Here is a 17,736-nt window from a genome sequence, read left to right on the forward strand (position 1 = left end):
CTCTCTTATCTCCTGAGAGCCCCTGTGCTCTTGTTACCTCACCAAAGCATGGAAATTCTTATCCTTTAAAATGGCACATAGGTACGCAATCAGAATATGCTTCTGTGGCTTATTTGGAGGGCACAATGGCTTTTTCAGGAATTACTTACGTGTTTTATGTGTGTGAAATTTACATACATTACAGTATGCCAGTTTCTGAACATAAAATAATAAAAATGTAATCTTCACTTGTTTATTGCTGACTCGCTAAGTTTCTGTTTTCTGTCCAAAAGAGAAGTGGGTCTTCTTTGAGCTATGTGATCATCTTGTTCTATGCACTAGCAGGCAGAGATTTCTCAGAATTGGCTTTCTTGTCTTAATGGAATAATTAAGGTTAGCCTGACCTCTCAGTTCAGTGTTTGTGAATCTGTGTCTTCTAAGAGTCATGTGATTCAGAGTGGGTACTAGACACCCAGGGGTGCAGCATGGGCTTCTGGGTCTGATGGAGCCTTAAGAGTCTAGGAGCCTAGGTTAACTGAGAGAACACAAGGCCCTCAGGGTCTTAGGCGTAGGGCCGAGCCCCTCAGATGGCTGGGGGGAGGGGTTGATAGCTACCCATCCTACAATGAGCCTGTAGTTCTGCCTCCTGACCAGTGTCATGGTACCTTGGCCCAGGAGGCAGGTCAGGCCTGAGGGAGGTCTAAGTGAGGTAGGAGGAGAACCCCAGGGCACTGTCCAGTATGAGAAGGACCAGTCCCCAAGGGCTAGCCCAAACTGGCACTCATGGTCAGTGGAGAAAAACTGCTAAAGTTCTCTGCATGACCAGGGAATTTATCCATTTACCTCCTGAAGGATGTCTTGGGTGCATCCATGTTTTGGAGATTATAAGTATATGGTTGTAGTAAACATCTGTGTAGATTATTAGATTTCAGTTCCTTTGGGTAAACACCAAGGAGCTTGCTTTTGGTTTGCAGGGTAAGAGTTTTATTTAGTTTTTAAAAAAATCAAACTGTGTCGCAGCATGGTTGTCCCATTTTGCATTCCCAGCAGTGTCAGCGTTTCTGTTGCTCTCTGTCCTGGCCGGTCCTTGGTGAGGCACTCACACTGCATTTTGGCCATTCCAACAGGTGTGTAGTGGCATCTTGTGTTTTAATTGGCCATTCCCTGATGACATAGGATATAGATCATCTTTTCATATGCTTACTTACACATCTTTCATATCTGTATATCTTTTGTGAAGTGCCTGTTAAAATCTTTGACCTGTTTCTCATCAAGTTGTTTTCTTACTGCTTTAAGAGTTCTCTGCATATTTTGGATAATAACCCTTATTAGATGTGTCTTTTGCAAATATTTTCTCCTGATCTGTGACTTGTCCTCTCATTCTCATAATACATTGATTTTTATATTGAAAGTCAGTGGAATTTATTAAATGTGTTTCAAGAAATATATAATCTGCCAGAATGCTACATTTAATTCTTACCAAGGGTACTTTGAATTTGCTTGATTTGATTTTGCATTTCTTTATTATGCTTTTTGTTCAAATGCAGTTTTTCTTAATCTGGGCTACCATTTGTGTGGTTTTGCTGGCTTCTGTGTTACCCATGAGATGTTCTTACCCACACCCATCTGGAAAGAGATGCTGGTGAGGACAGATAAAATGGAGTTAATGAGATACAGGGCATCTGAGGTTAACAGCTAATGTCTTAGTAAAGTGTTAGTATAGCTGTTCAATTTAGTGGTCCACCTTAGTGATCTGTTGATTTTATGATGATACAAAAGTGGTAGGCATTCAGTAGAAACTGTGCTTTGAACTTCTGACTTTTGATCTTTACTTATACTAAAGACATTGGTAAGCTGCTTTCTATGTGCTGGGCAGGGTAGCCCAATTTTCACACAGGAACAGCCCCACATTACAGGCTCCTGTGTGACTGAGCCTAGGCATGTGGTTGGGTGAGTGGAGTCCACTCATTTTTCGCATAGGATAGTTTCAACTGTGATGGCTTGATTAGGACGTAATTACATAGTAAATTCAGCATCTGTCATACTGATGGGATTTTTGAGTGTGGGTTTTCCCAGTTGGTGCCTGTTTTAAATGGTGGATATGACAAACAGCTGTTCAGTGAGCCAATCACTCTGAAGCATTTGCTACCCTCAGAGTGTATAACCCCTTTTAATATACACATATGTGTACATGACTGTGGTAGTCATGGTGCAGCCCACATCAGCCCTTGCTGGGCCCCTTTCCAGTTGCGTGGGTTACTGAATTTCATATTACTGTGCTGTCAAAACTTATGACAATTAGCTTAGCCTGAAATTTTAAGCCAAGCTTAGGGTGCTTGTCAAAAATTACCATCTAGTTAACTTTTTGATGAGATCAAGTTCACAGCCAGCTTTTCCACACAACAAATTGTGGGAAGTCACGTGTTTGGCATCACTCACCCTTAAATTAGAAACAGGACAATAGAGGAAGTTGTTGATTGGAACAATTGTCGTTTCACTTGTTGGAGTGCATCTGCAGATCATAACAAAATTGTTGTCACTGAATGCTCAACAATCCCTGGAGCAGGTTCCAAGGGAAATGCTTGTTCTGTGATGGGAAAAACCTGCCTTGACCATTTCACTGCTCTTGAATAGAAGATTGCAGAAGAGGTCACAGCTTGCTCTGAACTTGTCCACTTTCTGAGCAGCCTGGAGGAGGCTCCTGGGATTCCAGAGTTACCTGTTCCTTGGGCAGGAGTTGTCTGTTCCTTCTTGTGTTGTGCCCGTGTGTTGCAGTGCTTGAACTGTATCCTTCAGAATTGTTTTGGTGATTTGATATCATTGATATGGTTTCATATAAATCATCTTTCTTTAAGAGAACAGTTTGCATACACTAAGAGAATGATGGCTATAAACCCTTGTTAGAAGACCCATGCACACACAGGACTGACGTGTTGTGGTCTCCTTTGGTTTGAACCCACAGAGCTCATCATACTTGCCTGACCCTGACCTTGGTGAAGGTAGCCAGCCTAACATGCTCTTAGTCAAGGACTGAACAGCTTTCATGTCCAGGTGTTTATCTTTCTCCTGACCTTCTCACAGAATGGCCAGTTTTCAACTAGTTCTTAGAAATCAGGTAGAGAGACCCCAAACATGTCAGAGGAACTGACACAGTGACTGGCTTTGGCTGCAGTGGACTCACTGGGGACTTCCACCAGCATACTCTGGCGTGGCCTCTGTGCTTGAATTTTGTGAACTGCCTTAGTGTTCTCAGGTAAAATAAACACATCTTCAGCTGACCTGGTAGCAGCTGTCACTAGAGGTCTGTGATTGAGGCTGTGATAGTTTACTGGTTCCCAGCAATTCTTACTCAGATCTCTGCCCAGTCAACTTTCTGTGGCTCAGGGAGAGGTAGAGCTGGCTACAAGGGTATGGCCTCAGCATTCCCTCCTGCCACTGGCCTTGGAAGTCACCTCTCAGCCAGTGTGGCCTGATGGCACCTGCCGCCCAGTGCTGTGTGCCAGCTAAGGCATTTTACACAGAATAGCAGCAGTAAAGTTGGGTGGATGCGGAAGCTCAGCAGCCACTCCTCTCAGCTGTCTCCCCTGCCCCCAAAAATGTCATGAGGAAAACCATTCCATTGATCCTTATCTAGGATGGAAATCAGCAACTGTCACAGGTTTGAGATCTGAACTTACTGGACAGACAAGTAGGCTGAGAGTGGTTTTCTTTACATTTTTAAGGGGTTGTCAAAAATAAAAACGAACAGAATATGCAACAGAGACGGTATGTGGCCTCATAGCCTATGGTACTTACCACCTAAACTTTACAGGAAAGCTTGCCACATCTGTCCACTTGATGGGTTCAAGTATTTTTAAAGAAACAGCTTTTCTTTAATAACCTCAGAAGAGAGTTTCTCAGTCTGGAACTCTTGAGATCTGGAGCTGGGAGCATTCTAAGCTGTGGAGCTGTGTGCTCCAAGGCGCTGATTCGCATCCCAGGCCAGGAGCAGCCCCTTGAGAACCACTGCCTTAGAGTAGTTCACATACACTGACTGCAGAGGTGTACTGCCTAACTTCTAGCTGTTGCTGAAATGATTTGGGCACAGAGACCGCTTCATTTCAGGCACAAGTCTCCTAGGATGGAAACAGCTGTGGGACAAGGGGCCGACTGAGCTAGAGGTGTTTGATGTTTGTAATTAAGTTGTTAGAATTTCTCAGAAAGCTAATGACAAAGCACAGCTAGTTTAGGCAGCTGACACAGACACTGTGTGGATATACTTTCTTCTCTGGAGATGGATCCCTCCTATCTGGTAGAAAAAGGCAGTTAAGTCAGAGACCTTATTTTGATGTAATACTGGAAGTTTGCAAAAAGGACAATTATGCCAGTTTTCTCTTATGATCAGAATGATTCTGAAATGGTAAACATAGGTCAGGAATAGCAGAGTATTTATGCCAAAACTGAGTGATTGATTATACTCTACTGCTTACTGGGTATATATTGGAAATGGTTCCATAATAAAGTTTTTGGAAAGAAGATTGCAGGCAGGTGATGATTTGGGAACACTGCTATAGCTGGTAAAAGATCTTTGGTGAATTTGAAAGGATTTTCAAATGAGGGCTGCAGTGAAGTTTGGAGAATGTGAAAATAAGTGTGTTGCCTAGATTTCTAGAACCTTTCATTGGACCTTCCCTTTCATGTTTCAGCTGCAGCAACAGAGGGAATATAGGAAGAGCAGGTTCTCTGAGAGGAGCAACCCTCACTGAGTTGCCCAAGCCCTGCCCTCCTGGGACTTAAGTGGAGATAGAACCTTGAAGTTTCTACCCCAACCCCAGAAAGGAGGATGGAATTAATCAAAACTCATCTTTGGTTAAATGGATATTACTAGATTTATGTTTTTATCAAAAGAAGCTTCTCAATAAAGTATTAGCCTACAGACCTGCTTTTAACATAAAATGTTAACGGTGTTTTGCATGACTTCAGGGCTCTTCTTTTTACAGCACTTCAGGCGAGACTGCTTATCTGGAACCCACCTCACGAAGGTCTTAACGTCCAGGTGGATGACTGGCCTTTCCTTCCTGGAGACTTTCTAAGACCACATTTCCAGTTTTTTCTCAGCAGTCTACACTGTACTGGTGTATTCATCCAGGTTGACCATGTCACAAGCCAATCATAGGAATAGGCACGGAGGGTACTTTAGTACTAGGGCTGCAGAGGTTCCCCTAAGAATGTGACATATGGTCTGGGAGTCTCTGTACCCCTACATGTTATAGGCAGTTTGGCCCATGTGTACATATTTTTTGAGAAAGGGATCTATAACTTTCATTTGTTGTCAGAAGGTTTTATAAGCTAAATGGTTCCAGGATCATTGCCCAAGATGGCTGATAGCAAGGACCCAAGCCCTAGTACAGACATGGAACTACTACGGCCAACGCTGGGTCTTTGCTCTCCAACCAGCTGTCATCATTCATCTTTCTTTGTCACTTTTCCAGACAGGACACCATGTCTGTTCAACTATGCCTTAGCCTGGTAGAGGAGACAGAGACAATTAACTAGATCCACGGATACCACTGCCCAGAGAGTTACTCTGTGGTGATTTTTCAGCTACCTCCCCCAAACCCCCCATCATAATATTAGTGGCTCAGGAAGGATGCACACAGGAGTATTTGTGCCCCACAGGATGCAGAGGTGATCGTGTTATCCTTGACAAAAGGGCAAAAACACTGTTGGCTTCTTTACAACTCCTTGTCTTATACCATCTTTCTTGGTTATGCCACCTTTGTCCGCCTAGGATTGAATCCCCCACAAGCAAATGGCATTCCTCTAGTGGTCAAGTGTCCATTGCACAAACACTCCCAGAGAGCTGGGGTGGAGCAGGCCTAGAGAGGATCCTCCATGGCAAGGACAGCCCCTGGGACACACAGGTTCTAGCAGTGGGCAGCCGGCTTGTAGCAGGCTGTGAGGACCTCCCCCTGACTCTGTCTGGGTGTCTTCCATCTTTTGCAGATCCTCCAGTCACTCGATGGGGATTCACAGAGGACTACCTGTGTTTGTTACCTTCCCACCTCTCAGTAGCAAGAGGAGTGATTGCAGCGCTTCTTCAGTAATGATGATGAAACTGGTATTAACTGAGTGGCATTTATGGATTTTTAACTCTAACTTGCAGTGAACCAGCAAGCCATATGTTTACAGTCCAACCAAAAACCCTTCGTTTGCTGCGTGTCTCTTGCATTTGGGAGACGCCGAGACACCCATTTATACAAAGAGGAATATAAGTGTTGCCTGCCCAAGGAATGCACCTGGAACAGAACAAGACGTCTTAATTTATCATTAAAGAGAAATGATAGTATTATTTATATAATATATATATATTATATATATATTATATATATATTTGGTGGTAATGAAAATGGCTCCGCAGAATGCTGACTCGGAATCTATGCAAGTACAAGAGTTACCTGTGCCCGTGTCGGACCCACAGAAATCTGGAGACCTGGAGACGGAGAACCATGATGAAACCATCAGTGAGGGGTCCATAGACCGGATCCCCATGCGCCTGTGGGTGATGCATGGGGCCGTGATGTTTGGCAGGGAGTTCTGTTACGCCATGGAAACAGCATTGGTCACACCCGTTCTGTTGCAGATTGGTAAGTGCTATACAGGTCACTGTGTCCAGCATGGCGCTGACCATGCTGCAGATGCTAGACCCAAGTGTCCTTAAGAGCCTTGGTCCTCTTCTTTAACCTGTTCTGACAGTTTCTTCATTTTCTGTTAAGCCCAGTCAGGGAATGTATGGTCTGCTGTTGTTGATATCTAGTCACAGGTTTAGGCAAGAGGGGTGGTTGGGCATGAGGACATTCTGGGCATCAATAGCTATATTAAGACCCATTGGCACAATGGAGCCCAGCCTTGTGATAGTGCTGATGACCTTCTTGACTGTCACTGGGGAGTGACTGTGGGATCAGAAGTTTTATCAGAAGGTTTAGCCTTCCCTGTGGTCCAGGAAGTTTTAAAACCTGTAACTTTACAACTCCTTAACCGTATAGTCTAGGTAAAGGGGCTAAGCAATTTTAGAGCTTCACTTTTGTTCTAGAGCTCCACATAGACAAGGTGAAATATTTTAAGAATTGATTTTGGTTGTTGTAGAGACGTTTCTTGCCACAGATAAAATTGTCTTGCTACATCACATGCGAATAGTGAAGTAATGGTTCTAAAGTCCAGGGCAGTAGCCCCAGGGGGTGTCAGTTCCTGTCTCAGGTCTCTAGTTCCTGCCCTGTCCAAATCTGTCAGCAGACAGGTTGGTGGAGACTACTCAAGATGCTTTAGCACTTCCAATGTCATGTTTCAGCCTGCTTTTTTCTGTAGACTCCTGTACATTTCATTTACTTGTCCCACAAAGCACTTATTCTGAGAAGAACTTGTCCAAGGCTTTGGACATAAGCACTGACAAGATCAAGGTCCCCTGCAAGGCTGGAGGGGGACTGTGGAATATGATCACGTGTAGGTCATTCTGTGTGCTTTCTTGTCATAGTGATTTTGTTCCTTGGGTATCCCCATGCTAGGACACTGAGATGGACAGGACAGCATGTCTGTTCAATTATGCCTTAGCCTGGTAGAGGAGACAGAGACAATTAACTAGATCCACGGATACTACTTTAGCAGAAGGGAAAGAAACAGCCCCCCTGGAAGATGGAGACCCCAGCTTCTCCCAGGAGGGGGGACAAGGTCAGAGGGAGGGACTTCAGAATGTCCACGGACTGAAAGGTTGCCTTTGTAGCTAGCCCCTGCAAGGAGAGTTGGATTGTGATCAGGGTCACCTAACATTTATTTTGTCCCATCGATGTGTTAGAACTTGCACCCAGTCATGCTCAAACCATTGTGTAATCAAGCTAAGGTGGCTAGAATCAGGCTCGTCCGTCAGTTCTAGGCTACCTCTTATGGTTATGGGGACAGACACAAAATCCAGTACCTCTAGTGACTGTTGAGTGAGTTGACCCAGTAGATAGATCTGAGAACCACATTTTCTTGGTTGTAGGTTATACGTATTTTGACTTTGGACTGACAGGCACAATTTCTTGGAATTTTGACATTTTATAGGTTATGAATCTCAGTCCCATACAACTTTCAGCATACTTCATCACTGATTTTGAATATCGTAAGTCCCCAATTTATGAACATTTGAGTTGTGCACTTTCACACTTTGTCAGATCATGAATGAATCCTACTTATGAATGAATGTTCTCCTGGAAGGGAACTCATTCATAAGTTAGGGACTTACTGTATTTGTTACATGAGACTTGTTTAATTTCAGGTAACTGAGGATAGTAAGTATATAATTAATAAAGTATATGGAAAATATCTTTTCTGAGTTCTCGATATGTCTGTTCCACATGAGATTCCAGAAATGATGACTGAACTAGGAGAATCGTAGTAAATGAGCAGGCCATGGCAGTCTGACCTAAAGAGATGACACAGTACCCTCCACAGACGAAACACTGTACGGCTCTCATAAACCTGCACACCAGTCTGTGTGTAACAAGACTTGCAGCTAGAGCTGGGGGTAGAGAGTGAACCAAGGTCTTTCCAGAGAGCTACATCCCTAGCCCTTCTCTAACTTTTTTTTAGACAAGGACTTGTTATTGGCTGAGGCTTGTTATATGCTAGGCTCAAACTTGGAGTCCTCCTGCCTCAGCCTTGCAGGGTGTTGAAATTATAGGCATGCACCCACAGTCCTGGCTATAATTTGTGTTTTAGATACTTGGGTGGAAGCAAGTCTGCTCTTTCTCATTCAAAAGATAAATTCCCCAGGAAAAACTTTCTCATTAAAAACTCAAAACCAGAAAACACCAAGAGGTTTAGCTTAGACTCTGCCACTACTAAAGATAGTAGGAGAGTTGTACTCAATTCCAGAGTAGTGAGCTGAGGATAAGCAGAAGATAAGTCCATCTCTAATAAGTCCCTGAAGGTAGTAAATTTGTACCTTCTTGTGCCTAGGTGGGCTATTCACAGCTGACAGTTCTTTTGTTCTTGCAATATGAGTGATAACACTGCTTGATGAGCCTGGTTAGGGTTTGTGTTTATCACTGTTCCTCAAAGTGACTCTTGTAAACAGAAACTGTTGAGGTTCCCCCAAGTCAAGGAAGTCCTTTCTGCTCACTGCGTATTATCTTGTGACTGTTGGAGCCGATGACTGGTGACATCTGTGTGGCAGGCTGCTTTCTAGGCCTGCGAGGAAGGAGGCTTGATGACAGTGAAGAAGTGAATATGACTTGGGGAAGCAGGATCAGGCGTTAGCAGGACTGGCTCCTGTTCCCGCTCCTGTACGCCTGGGACCTGGCTGGCCATGCAGGAACAAGATGGTTGCACCAAAGGGCCACCTGTGCATGCAGGGAGGGTGTGGTCAGTGCTGTCAGATGAGTAGGCTGAGTGCAGCCTTGCCTTTAGTTTCCAAATTTTCATTTGCAGGGGAAATTTTTTTAAGATTTCTTTCCTTTTTCTTTTTTCTTCCTTCTCTTCCTTTTTTCCCTCTTCCCTCCCTTTTTCCCGTTTCTTCCTCTCTTCCTTCTATTTGTCGCCCCCCATCCCACTTGACCCCCTACCATACTGGCGATAGAACACAAGGCCTTTTTTTTTTTTTTTTTTTGAGAAAGGATCTCACCTAGGCTGGCCTTGAGTTTGGGTTCTTTCTGCTTCAGTTGATCTGTTTTCTTAAATTGAGAACATTTTTCCCCAGTTCAGAGTTCATAAATTACACTCAGGTGAACAGCAAGGTCTCTTCCTGTCCCCTAGCTATTTGGCTCCCATCCTGTTTCTCCTAACTCCTACATGGAGCAGAAGCCAGGCAGGTGTCTTTGTATCTCATCCTGTCCCCTAAAATGACTCTTGTAAAGCGTCCCTGGCATATCATGGAGGTGGTTCCATGCCAGAGCATAAAGTTTGCTCTTTTTAACTTCAAGAGCTGCCTATTGGTCTGCACCTGTCAGTGAGCCTGGGTGACTATGTCCAGGAATGTTCCTGCTGCTGGGTGTCCCTCCTTGTCTTAGGAACTTTCTCATCACAGGAACAAAATACCTGATGGTCACAAATTGAAGGGGGAAACATTTATTTTAGCTCACAGTTTGTAGAGGTCAGCTGATTTCAAGGCAGGGCAGCATGGCTGGTGAGCATGACAGAGGAGAAACAGTTCCTGGCAGGAAGAACAGAACTTCTTTCTGTTGTTCCTGTTGTTCCTGTTCCTTCTGTACCCAGGCAACAAGTCTTTTGGTTGGTGCTATCCATACCTAGGGTGGGTTTTCCCTCTTCAGGAAATCCATCATCCATACCCAGAAGTATGCTAAGCCAATCCGTGGACACATTTCAATGTAACACACTCATGATCCAGTATCTCAGACCATGATCCCATCAGCTTCCAAAAGCCCCACCTGCGAGCACATGCTACTTTAGGGGGGCCATCTAGATAGAAACAATAACACTCCTTCAATCAGTACTACTGCTTCTTTACCTATTTGAGGAGCCACTGTTACTGTGAACTAAATTTCCATACCATTTATTAAACTTCAACTTTTAGAAGATACTTGTAAAAATAAATGTGTACTTCAGTCCTAGGCTCTAGGATTCAAGTCAAGGCAATCAGAGTAGCAACAAAAATCCTGTTTTGGTTTTATTTTTATTGGTGCCAGAATGGTTTTTGATGACGGGACCTGCAGCCCTGCTCTGGAGAATAGAGGAGGTGATGCATGACTGGGCACCATGGAGCGGTCTGGAAGGCAGAGGTAGGACCCTGAGAAGTTCCCCAGTACCTCCCTTCATAGCTAGTGAGGGTACCCTGCCATTTACACATTTCTGCAGTTGTGGAGCAGGTGACAAATCTGGTACTTAAGAGTTGGGACAAAATTAGAATGCATGGCCACTTGTAACAGGAAGACTTGGAATCAGAGGGCTCTGGAGCCCTCCAGGTAGTCCCTGCTGGAGAGTCAGCAACTCTGAGTCAGTTTGCTTCGGTGGGCACCCTCTCATGCTGGTTCCCATGTACGTAGTTCTTTTCCCTTGAGAATCCAGCCTCTCTCTCTACTTATTGTTTCCCTCTTGGCTCAGGAAGTATACTCAGTGGAAAAGGAATGTCAGATAACAGAGAAAGGACAGCTTTTGTTGCTGGCTTGGAGTTTGACCCATGAATGAGATCTGGATTAGTGTGAGGTAACCTGCCTGTTCCCCTCCTTGGCAAAAACCAAGCATAGCAGCATCTAGGAATTATCAGGCAGTGGCTACAGACTTACTTGTGGGAAAGTCAGACTTATTCTCTACTGTGTGCAGAAGGCAGAGATCATGACCAGGGCTTATATCTACTTTGTGAATGTCCACTGAGTTAGAAACACCAGACTTTTCCACTCTACATGGCAATGTCTTGTGATCAGAGTTCCTAGGGCGTGATCTGCTGTAACTGGAAGCTTGCCTTTGCTCCTGTGGGAAAATCTTGCCCTTTGAAAGCCACTTACAGCTAACACTAGAAGTGGAAAATGTCCTCCATATGCAGTTCAGGCCCCATTCCTGGATGTGTAAGCCATGGCCATTGGAAGCCTGGTGCTATGGACTGGTGGCAGCAGACTCCCATGAGTGACTGCAGGATCTGGGTCCAAGCCCTTCCTGGAAACTCAGCGTACTATCTCATTAGCTTTATGTCTAGTTCCACAAACATGACATGTCTTTGGCAAGAATTGAGAAACGTACCTTCCTACCCAGTGTGAAATTGCATCTCATTACAGTGTGTGCACATGGTTAGGTGCACATGTATAATAGACACGCAAGGTGTCCTTATGATTTTTGAGCACTTGGATGCTATTTTAAACTCTGAACCGGGTGATTGGATTTTGTATTGATGCCGTGGCTTCTTTGCCTTCAGAGTCAGTGTGTTATTCTCATAGTTCAATCTTACAGCTCAGGTGACTTTGACACCTTTGTAGGAGTTCCCTCCATGACACCTGGGAAAGGGTCTGGTCTTGCCTAAGGCCCTGGCTGTTGTAAGGTACTTAAGCAGACAGTGAATCCCTGGCCTGTTTTCTGTTTTGGAAAAGTCCAGGCCAGGATTCAGTGCAGTGGTGGAATGTGTGCTTTGCCACCACTGCAGAACTTTACACTTACTGGGTCTGGAGTTCAATCACCAGCACACGTGTGCACATGATATTTTTGTGCTTCTGTCATCCCAGTTACTGGAGAGATTGGAGTGGGAGGGTCACTTGAGCCCCAGAGTTCAAGACCAGCCTGGACACCAAAGTAAGATCCCCATTTCAAAACTAAAACCCAAGCCAGACCTCAGGGCTTGCTTCCCTTTTTTGGCAGGAAGATCCTGCTGAGAGGATCTCTGTTCCACCTTACCTCTACACTGGGTGCTACTTTGTCACAGCAGGCACATGCAATGCTTTGGCATCCAATGTTGGGTGATGAGAGACATACTTTGCAGGGCTTCTCACTTGGTACTCTCTCTTCTGCCTACCTGCCAGCTCAAGTGAGCTGGCACATGGGCTGTAGAAGCCATAGTAAGTCACCGATGGTGGCTTTCCCAGGGACCCTGCACAGCACCCTCAGCCTATGGCTTGTCTGCAGTCCCCAGGAATAGCAGGTTGCTCTGCAACCCAGGGAACTAGGGCCCAGGCACAAGCCCCTGAACCCACTGTATGTCCAGTATGGGGAGGGTGCCAGACAGACACTCAGAGATGTCTTTCTGTTTGGTGAGAGGGCCCTTCCGGCATATAAGGTTGTAGGGCTACCAGGGTCACATGTGCCAAGCAGGTCAGTGGCTGTAGCTGAATGAAACTTGAAAGACCTTGTGCTTAATGAAATAACCCTGTTACCAAACAATGTATGCTATGTGATTTCACCATATGAGGGGCCCAAAGGAGTCCAGGCCATAGATAGAAAGTGGAAGAGTAGATGCAAGGAGCTGGGGCAGTAGGATGAATCCATGCTCATAAGACATAGCTTTAGCTTGGGGAGATGAAAACATTCTGGTCTTGGATGGTGGCAGTAATGGTTGCATAGCAACAGAATGGACTGAATGCTGCAGAACTTTACACTTAATGGTTAAAATAATAAACTGCTTCTACATCTTATCACAGTAAAAATGCAGAACTCTACCTAAACATTGGATTTCCTGCTCGAGACCAGGAAAATCTAAACTGCTGCAAACCCTCACCTGTCTCGTGAAAGGACCCAGAGAGGATGAGAGGGTATAGGTGTCTTCTGACTTGTATGAAAACCCACCACCAGCAGGCATCAGTGCAGTCGATGCATGGTTAAAACCCACCAGGAGGACCCCTTGTGCCCATGAGGGGAGTTGGATGTGGTAGATTTCCTGGCTGTACTCACAAAGGTCACAAAACTTCTAGCACAGGGATACCTTAGGTTTGAGTTGGGAAGTCTGGATTTCTTGGTCTGTGAAATACTGTGTTCTACAAACAATGAAATACGTTCACATCAGCAGGTTCTCTCAGGGAGCTGTGCATGCCTGTTACTCTTGTGTCAAACTCCAACACACACCTACCCGCTAGTGCTAGGTGCTGGAGATGATGGCAGCTGTGTGCCAGTGGCACCTGAGCAGTTACCATTAGAGAGCTAAGGGGTGCCGGGATAAAGCAGATTTTATAGTCCAGATGGCAGGGCCTGGAGAGAGGGTATCCCCTCAGGTAGTCAGTTCTGAGGGACCCTCATGTGCACAGGTTTGGGGCAAAGGTGGTAGATTTTGTGCCAAATGCCTCCAGATCTGGAGAAAGATGAGGAAGCCTTTCCCTGCTCACCCATAGAAGAGCACATGGGAACAGTTGAGGGGACAGACCCAGCTCAGGGCAGAAAGGGTGCAGGAAGTCAGGCTTGCCTCCAATTTGCAGAAGTTAAGGGATGTAAAGCCAGAGTGAGTGTGAGTACTTTGGGCTGTGGCACAACAAGAAGAGTAGAGAGCAATGTACTGTGCTTTACGGAAGTAGTGACCATCTAGCAGGAGAGGACACAGTGGCCTTGTCCAGAGCAGAAGGCACTTTGCAGGGACCTGGACAGCTATGTGCTTGTGAATACTGGTAGAATTCCACTGGTTTTCAGTGAGCTGCACTGTTTGGTAATCTCTCAACTTACTGCATCACAATAAATATCAAAATACAAGGGAGTGGGTAAAGGGATTGGAAATGCTCAAGATATATATCACTTCCCTAAAGTGAGTGTAACTGTTACGGTTTATGAACATACACACTAATGAAAAACCAAACAAAATATGCTGAGAGAACATGAACCATAGATGTGGTGAATTACACAGAAGAGTTTTATGTGTATTCCTACAGAAAATTATTATTTAACTTTATAGTGAAAGCAGAAAACAAGTTAATTTTGACAAACCATCACCAATTCATGTTGAAAGAATGGAGCATGTTGGGAGCCACCAGGAGACTCAGTGATGGTGCCTTGTATCTGTGGCCTGGGCCGGACTGAGGCCCAGCAAGCACCCTGACAGGTGAGCAGGGGTGTAAGTGGCTCCCTGGGGAACCATCCTTCGTATGGGTTGCTCTGTAAATTCAAAAATTTTCCCTTAAATTACATCAAAAATAAAGTTAGAATCCTAGAGAGAAGTATTTTCATATGCTATACAAATGTTGTTTCTGTTTCTTAAATGCAATCAGTACAGAATGTGTCCACCAGAACAAGTTTCCAAATGATGGTAATTTGTGTAAATAATTAACTACTGGGCTGGGGCCATAGCTTAGAGAAAGAGACTTGCCTAGCACACAAAGGACTCTGGCTCCATCTCTAGCAGCACCAAAAAAAATTAAATACCCAAGAATTTTACACAAAATATAATCATATATAAATTCGGTGTAAATAAGTTTGTCACTGGTATAACATAGCTCATTTGCTCACCTTTTTAAAAAATTTATTTTTTGCAGTGTGAGGATGAAACCCAGGGCCTTCCACTTGCTAAACAAGCACAGTACTCTGAACTGCATCTAGATTGTAACATATGTATGCAGCAAAGACCACCAGGCTTGTGTAAAGGCAGCATGGCATGGAACTTACTGTGCCTGGGTTCAGGCAAAGAGCGTGGTAAGACCTTCTGCCCCGAACAAAGAGAAATGTGTTCATTTTTATAGGGGTGGAGAGAAGGCAGGGGACAGTAGGCAGGAAGATCCCAGTGAACTTCTGTGGTTAAAGTTTTTTGGCAGTCTTGCATCTCAGTGGACTGTCATTTGAAGGGTCCCATTGTAAATTTTTGGATGTCTCCAGATGTCCCCCAGGACCTGCAAATTTCCTTGTCTTATCTTACCTTTTTTCCTGTGTTTATGGAGGACAGCCTCAATTACTGAGCTGAATTCTCTACAGGGAGTAACACTTCTGCTGGCAAGCAGGCTGGGGGCTTGGAGAGTCAGCCGGGTTAGAGATTTACATAGACCTTGTCTCCTTTTTTAAGTGAAGAGTGGACATAGATGTGTCTTATACATTGTAAACTACTTTGGAAACATCACAGGAAATAAATTGAAAGAAACCAATGTAACGTTGTATTGGGTGTAACTTTCAGATCTGGGTGACCTCTGCACATTTGCAAGTAGGCTTGTCACAGAATGGAAAACTGAGATTGGCTAGGAGCAACAAGATGTAGCCTGGGTGATTTTTTTTCCAGATGCCTGCTCATGGTGTTAGATGTGGTATAAAGGAGGACTTCGATGGCATACATTCCTGCCTGGCAAGTGCAAGGTGCTGAGTTCAATTCCTGGCACAAATAAATAAATAGCATTTTTTTTTAAAAAAGGACTTCAACTGTGCAGCTGCAGGCTCTGAGCAAGGCACAGGGGATGCTGCCTGTATGAGAGGTTATCATGGTTCTTACATTTCAGTCAAGCTATTTCTTAGTTGATATACATACAGCTACATTTTTACCTGTCATTTGAAAACATGACTAATGAGAATTACATCCTGTCTGGGGGAGTGTGCAGTTCAGGCAGAGCCTCCTTTCTCTTCCCCCTCTGGAGTCCTCATTTCCCTATTCTCTGTCAAGCCAGGGCTTCACTGGGCACTAGTAGTCTAGGGCCTTCCTTGTGTACCTGTCAGCTTTCATCAGCACTCCCGCTGGAGTCATCTTGGGGTCACAGAAGGCTGCTGCTTGCCCCTTTTTCTTTAGAACAGGTCTTCGGCACCTGTGTCTTTGCTAGCATGACTGTCAAGCACAGTCAAGGTTGAAAGTATTCCTCTGCAACGCAAGCTCGTGATGCGTGAATGATCTTACACAGTCTTACACACGTCTCAGCTCTTACTCCTAATGCTGTTTGAGTAGCGCTCACAGTGAATGTTTTTGGTAGTGCTGCCGTGAGTCAGGGTGGTATGAGGACTTTGAACAGGCCCAGCCACGGTCTGTGGGTGTCAGTCACCTGCCTCTCCAAGCTAGGGCTTCACTAGAGATGAGGCAAGAGCAACAAGCTTGGTACTAAAGGATCTTGTGTCCAGTGTGGTTTTTGTTTGTTTTATTTTGTTTTTGTTTTTGCTTTAAAGTACTGAGGATTGACCCAGGGCATTTGCACTAAGCTACATCCCCAGAATTTTTTAAAATTTTAAAAACAGGGCCTTGGGGCTAGGGATTTAGCTTAACGGCATAAGCGCCTGCCTTGCAAGCAGGCAGTCGTGAGTTCGATCCCTGGTACCAATAAAAAGACAAAAAAAAACAGGGCCTTGCTAAGTTACCTAGGCTGAGCTGGAACTTGTGGTCTTTCTGTCTCAGCCTCCTAGAGTGCTGGGATTATGAGCATGCACCACCCTGCCCCACTACAAAGTGTATTCTGAGAGCCTGTTAGCAAGAAGCCACCAAGGCACCAGATATACCCCATCTTCAAGGAGGATAGACCAGTAGGGCCATAGTTACTAGAGTACAGTTTTGCCAAGACAGGGGCCAAAAGCCCAAGAGAGGTACTTGAGGAGGTCAAATCATACCTGGGCCTGGCTTGCTGGCAAGAGCGGGGCCACACCAAGGCTGGGAATTACTAGAGTGTGCCAGTGTGTTTGGTTCTCAGAAAGATCACCATAAATAGCATGGAGGCTGCTGAGGGCTGGACAGTCATCTCTGACCATGGTGCTGTGGAGGAGAATGTCCTTGAGCAAACTGTCTGCCAAAGAGTTGGGGATCAGACAGAGGTGATGACTGGCATGCCTTGCTTCTTCTTCCTTGCGCTAGAAATGATGAGTCTCTTCTCCGAGCTGAAGGGATACTGCAAGTAATACCCAGAGGGTGAAGGCCTCAGGGTATGTGGAGAACATACAGAGCACAGGCTGCGGGCAGGAAACAGACCCCACACCCACTTCCTCACTGGACTTTCAGAAGAAACAGGGATTTGGAGAGGGAAAGTGACCTGCTCAGGGTCCTCAGCCAGTTACTGAAGAATCAGAACTTGAGCCATCTTTCTCTCTCAACTAGGCTGCTCTTCACAGAGACCACTATGCTGGGCCTCCAGGTGACCGTGAGATGAATGTTAGGCCTCAGCTGACAGAGAACCCTGACAGGAGGGAGAATACTCCTGGTTCCTACAGACTAGACATGCAGACTCCAGTGGGGATGGTTACACACTAATGGTTACACCGCAGCAAGCTGTTCTGGTGCCCTCAGCTCTTTGAGTTATCAGAGACATATATAGATTTCTGCAAAAAAAGAAGTTGATCCTCCCAGAGCTGGCAAGTGGTGAAGCTAGGGTCAGATTTGAATTCAGACCCCAGAGCCTCACCTCAGCCACAGCACCAAGTGTGGCCTCCCAAGACCAA

The 17,736-nt window shown here is 45.1% G+C and overlaps 1 protein-coding gene across 5 annotated transcripts in view; it reads left to right on the forward strand.

Moving 5' to 3' along the window:
* Positions 1-17,736, forward strand: part of Slc45a4 (solute carrier family 45 member 4) — a 75,609-nt gene that overhangs the window by 31,313 nt on the left and 26,560 nt on the right. For 4 of the 5 annotated variants that reach the window (XM_063230985.1, XM_063230986.1, XM_013156116.2 and 1 more), the window contains exons 2-3: positions 5,965-6,605; positions 10,638-10,730. In XM_063230985.1, coding sequence (XP_063087055.1) covers positions 6,362-6,605; positions 10,638-10,730 — 337 coding nt within the window. In that variant the 5' untranslated portion in view covers positions 5,965-6,361. The remainder of the gene's footprint in view (positions 1-5,964; positions 6,606-10,637; positions 10,731-17,736) is intronic. The other variant, XM_003473294.4, reaches the window with a different exon arrangement.

The sequence above is a fragment of the Cavia porcellus genome, unplaced genomic scaffold (genome assembly GCF_034190915.1).
Source record: "Cavia porcellus strain 051 isolate PalLab524CR breed Dunkin Hartley unplaced genomic scaffold, mCavPor4.1 scaffold_19, whole genome shotgun sequence".
NCBI classification, from domain to species: Eukaryota; Metazoa; Chordata; class Mammalia; order Rodentia; family Caviidae; genus Cavia; species Cavia porcellus.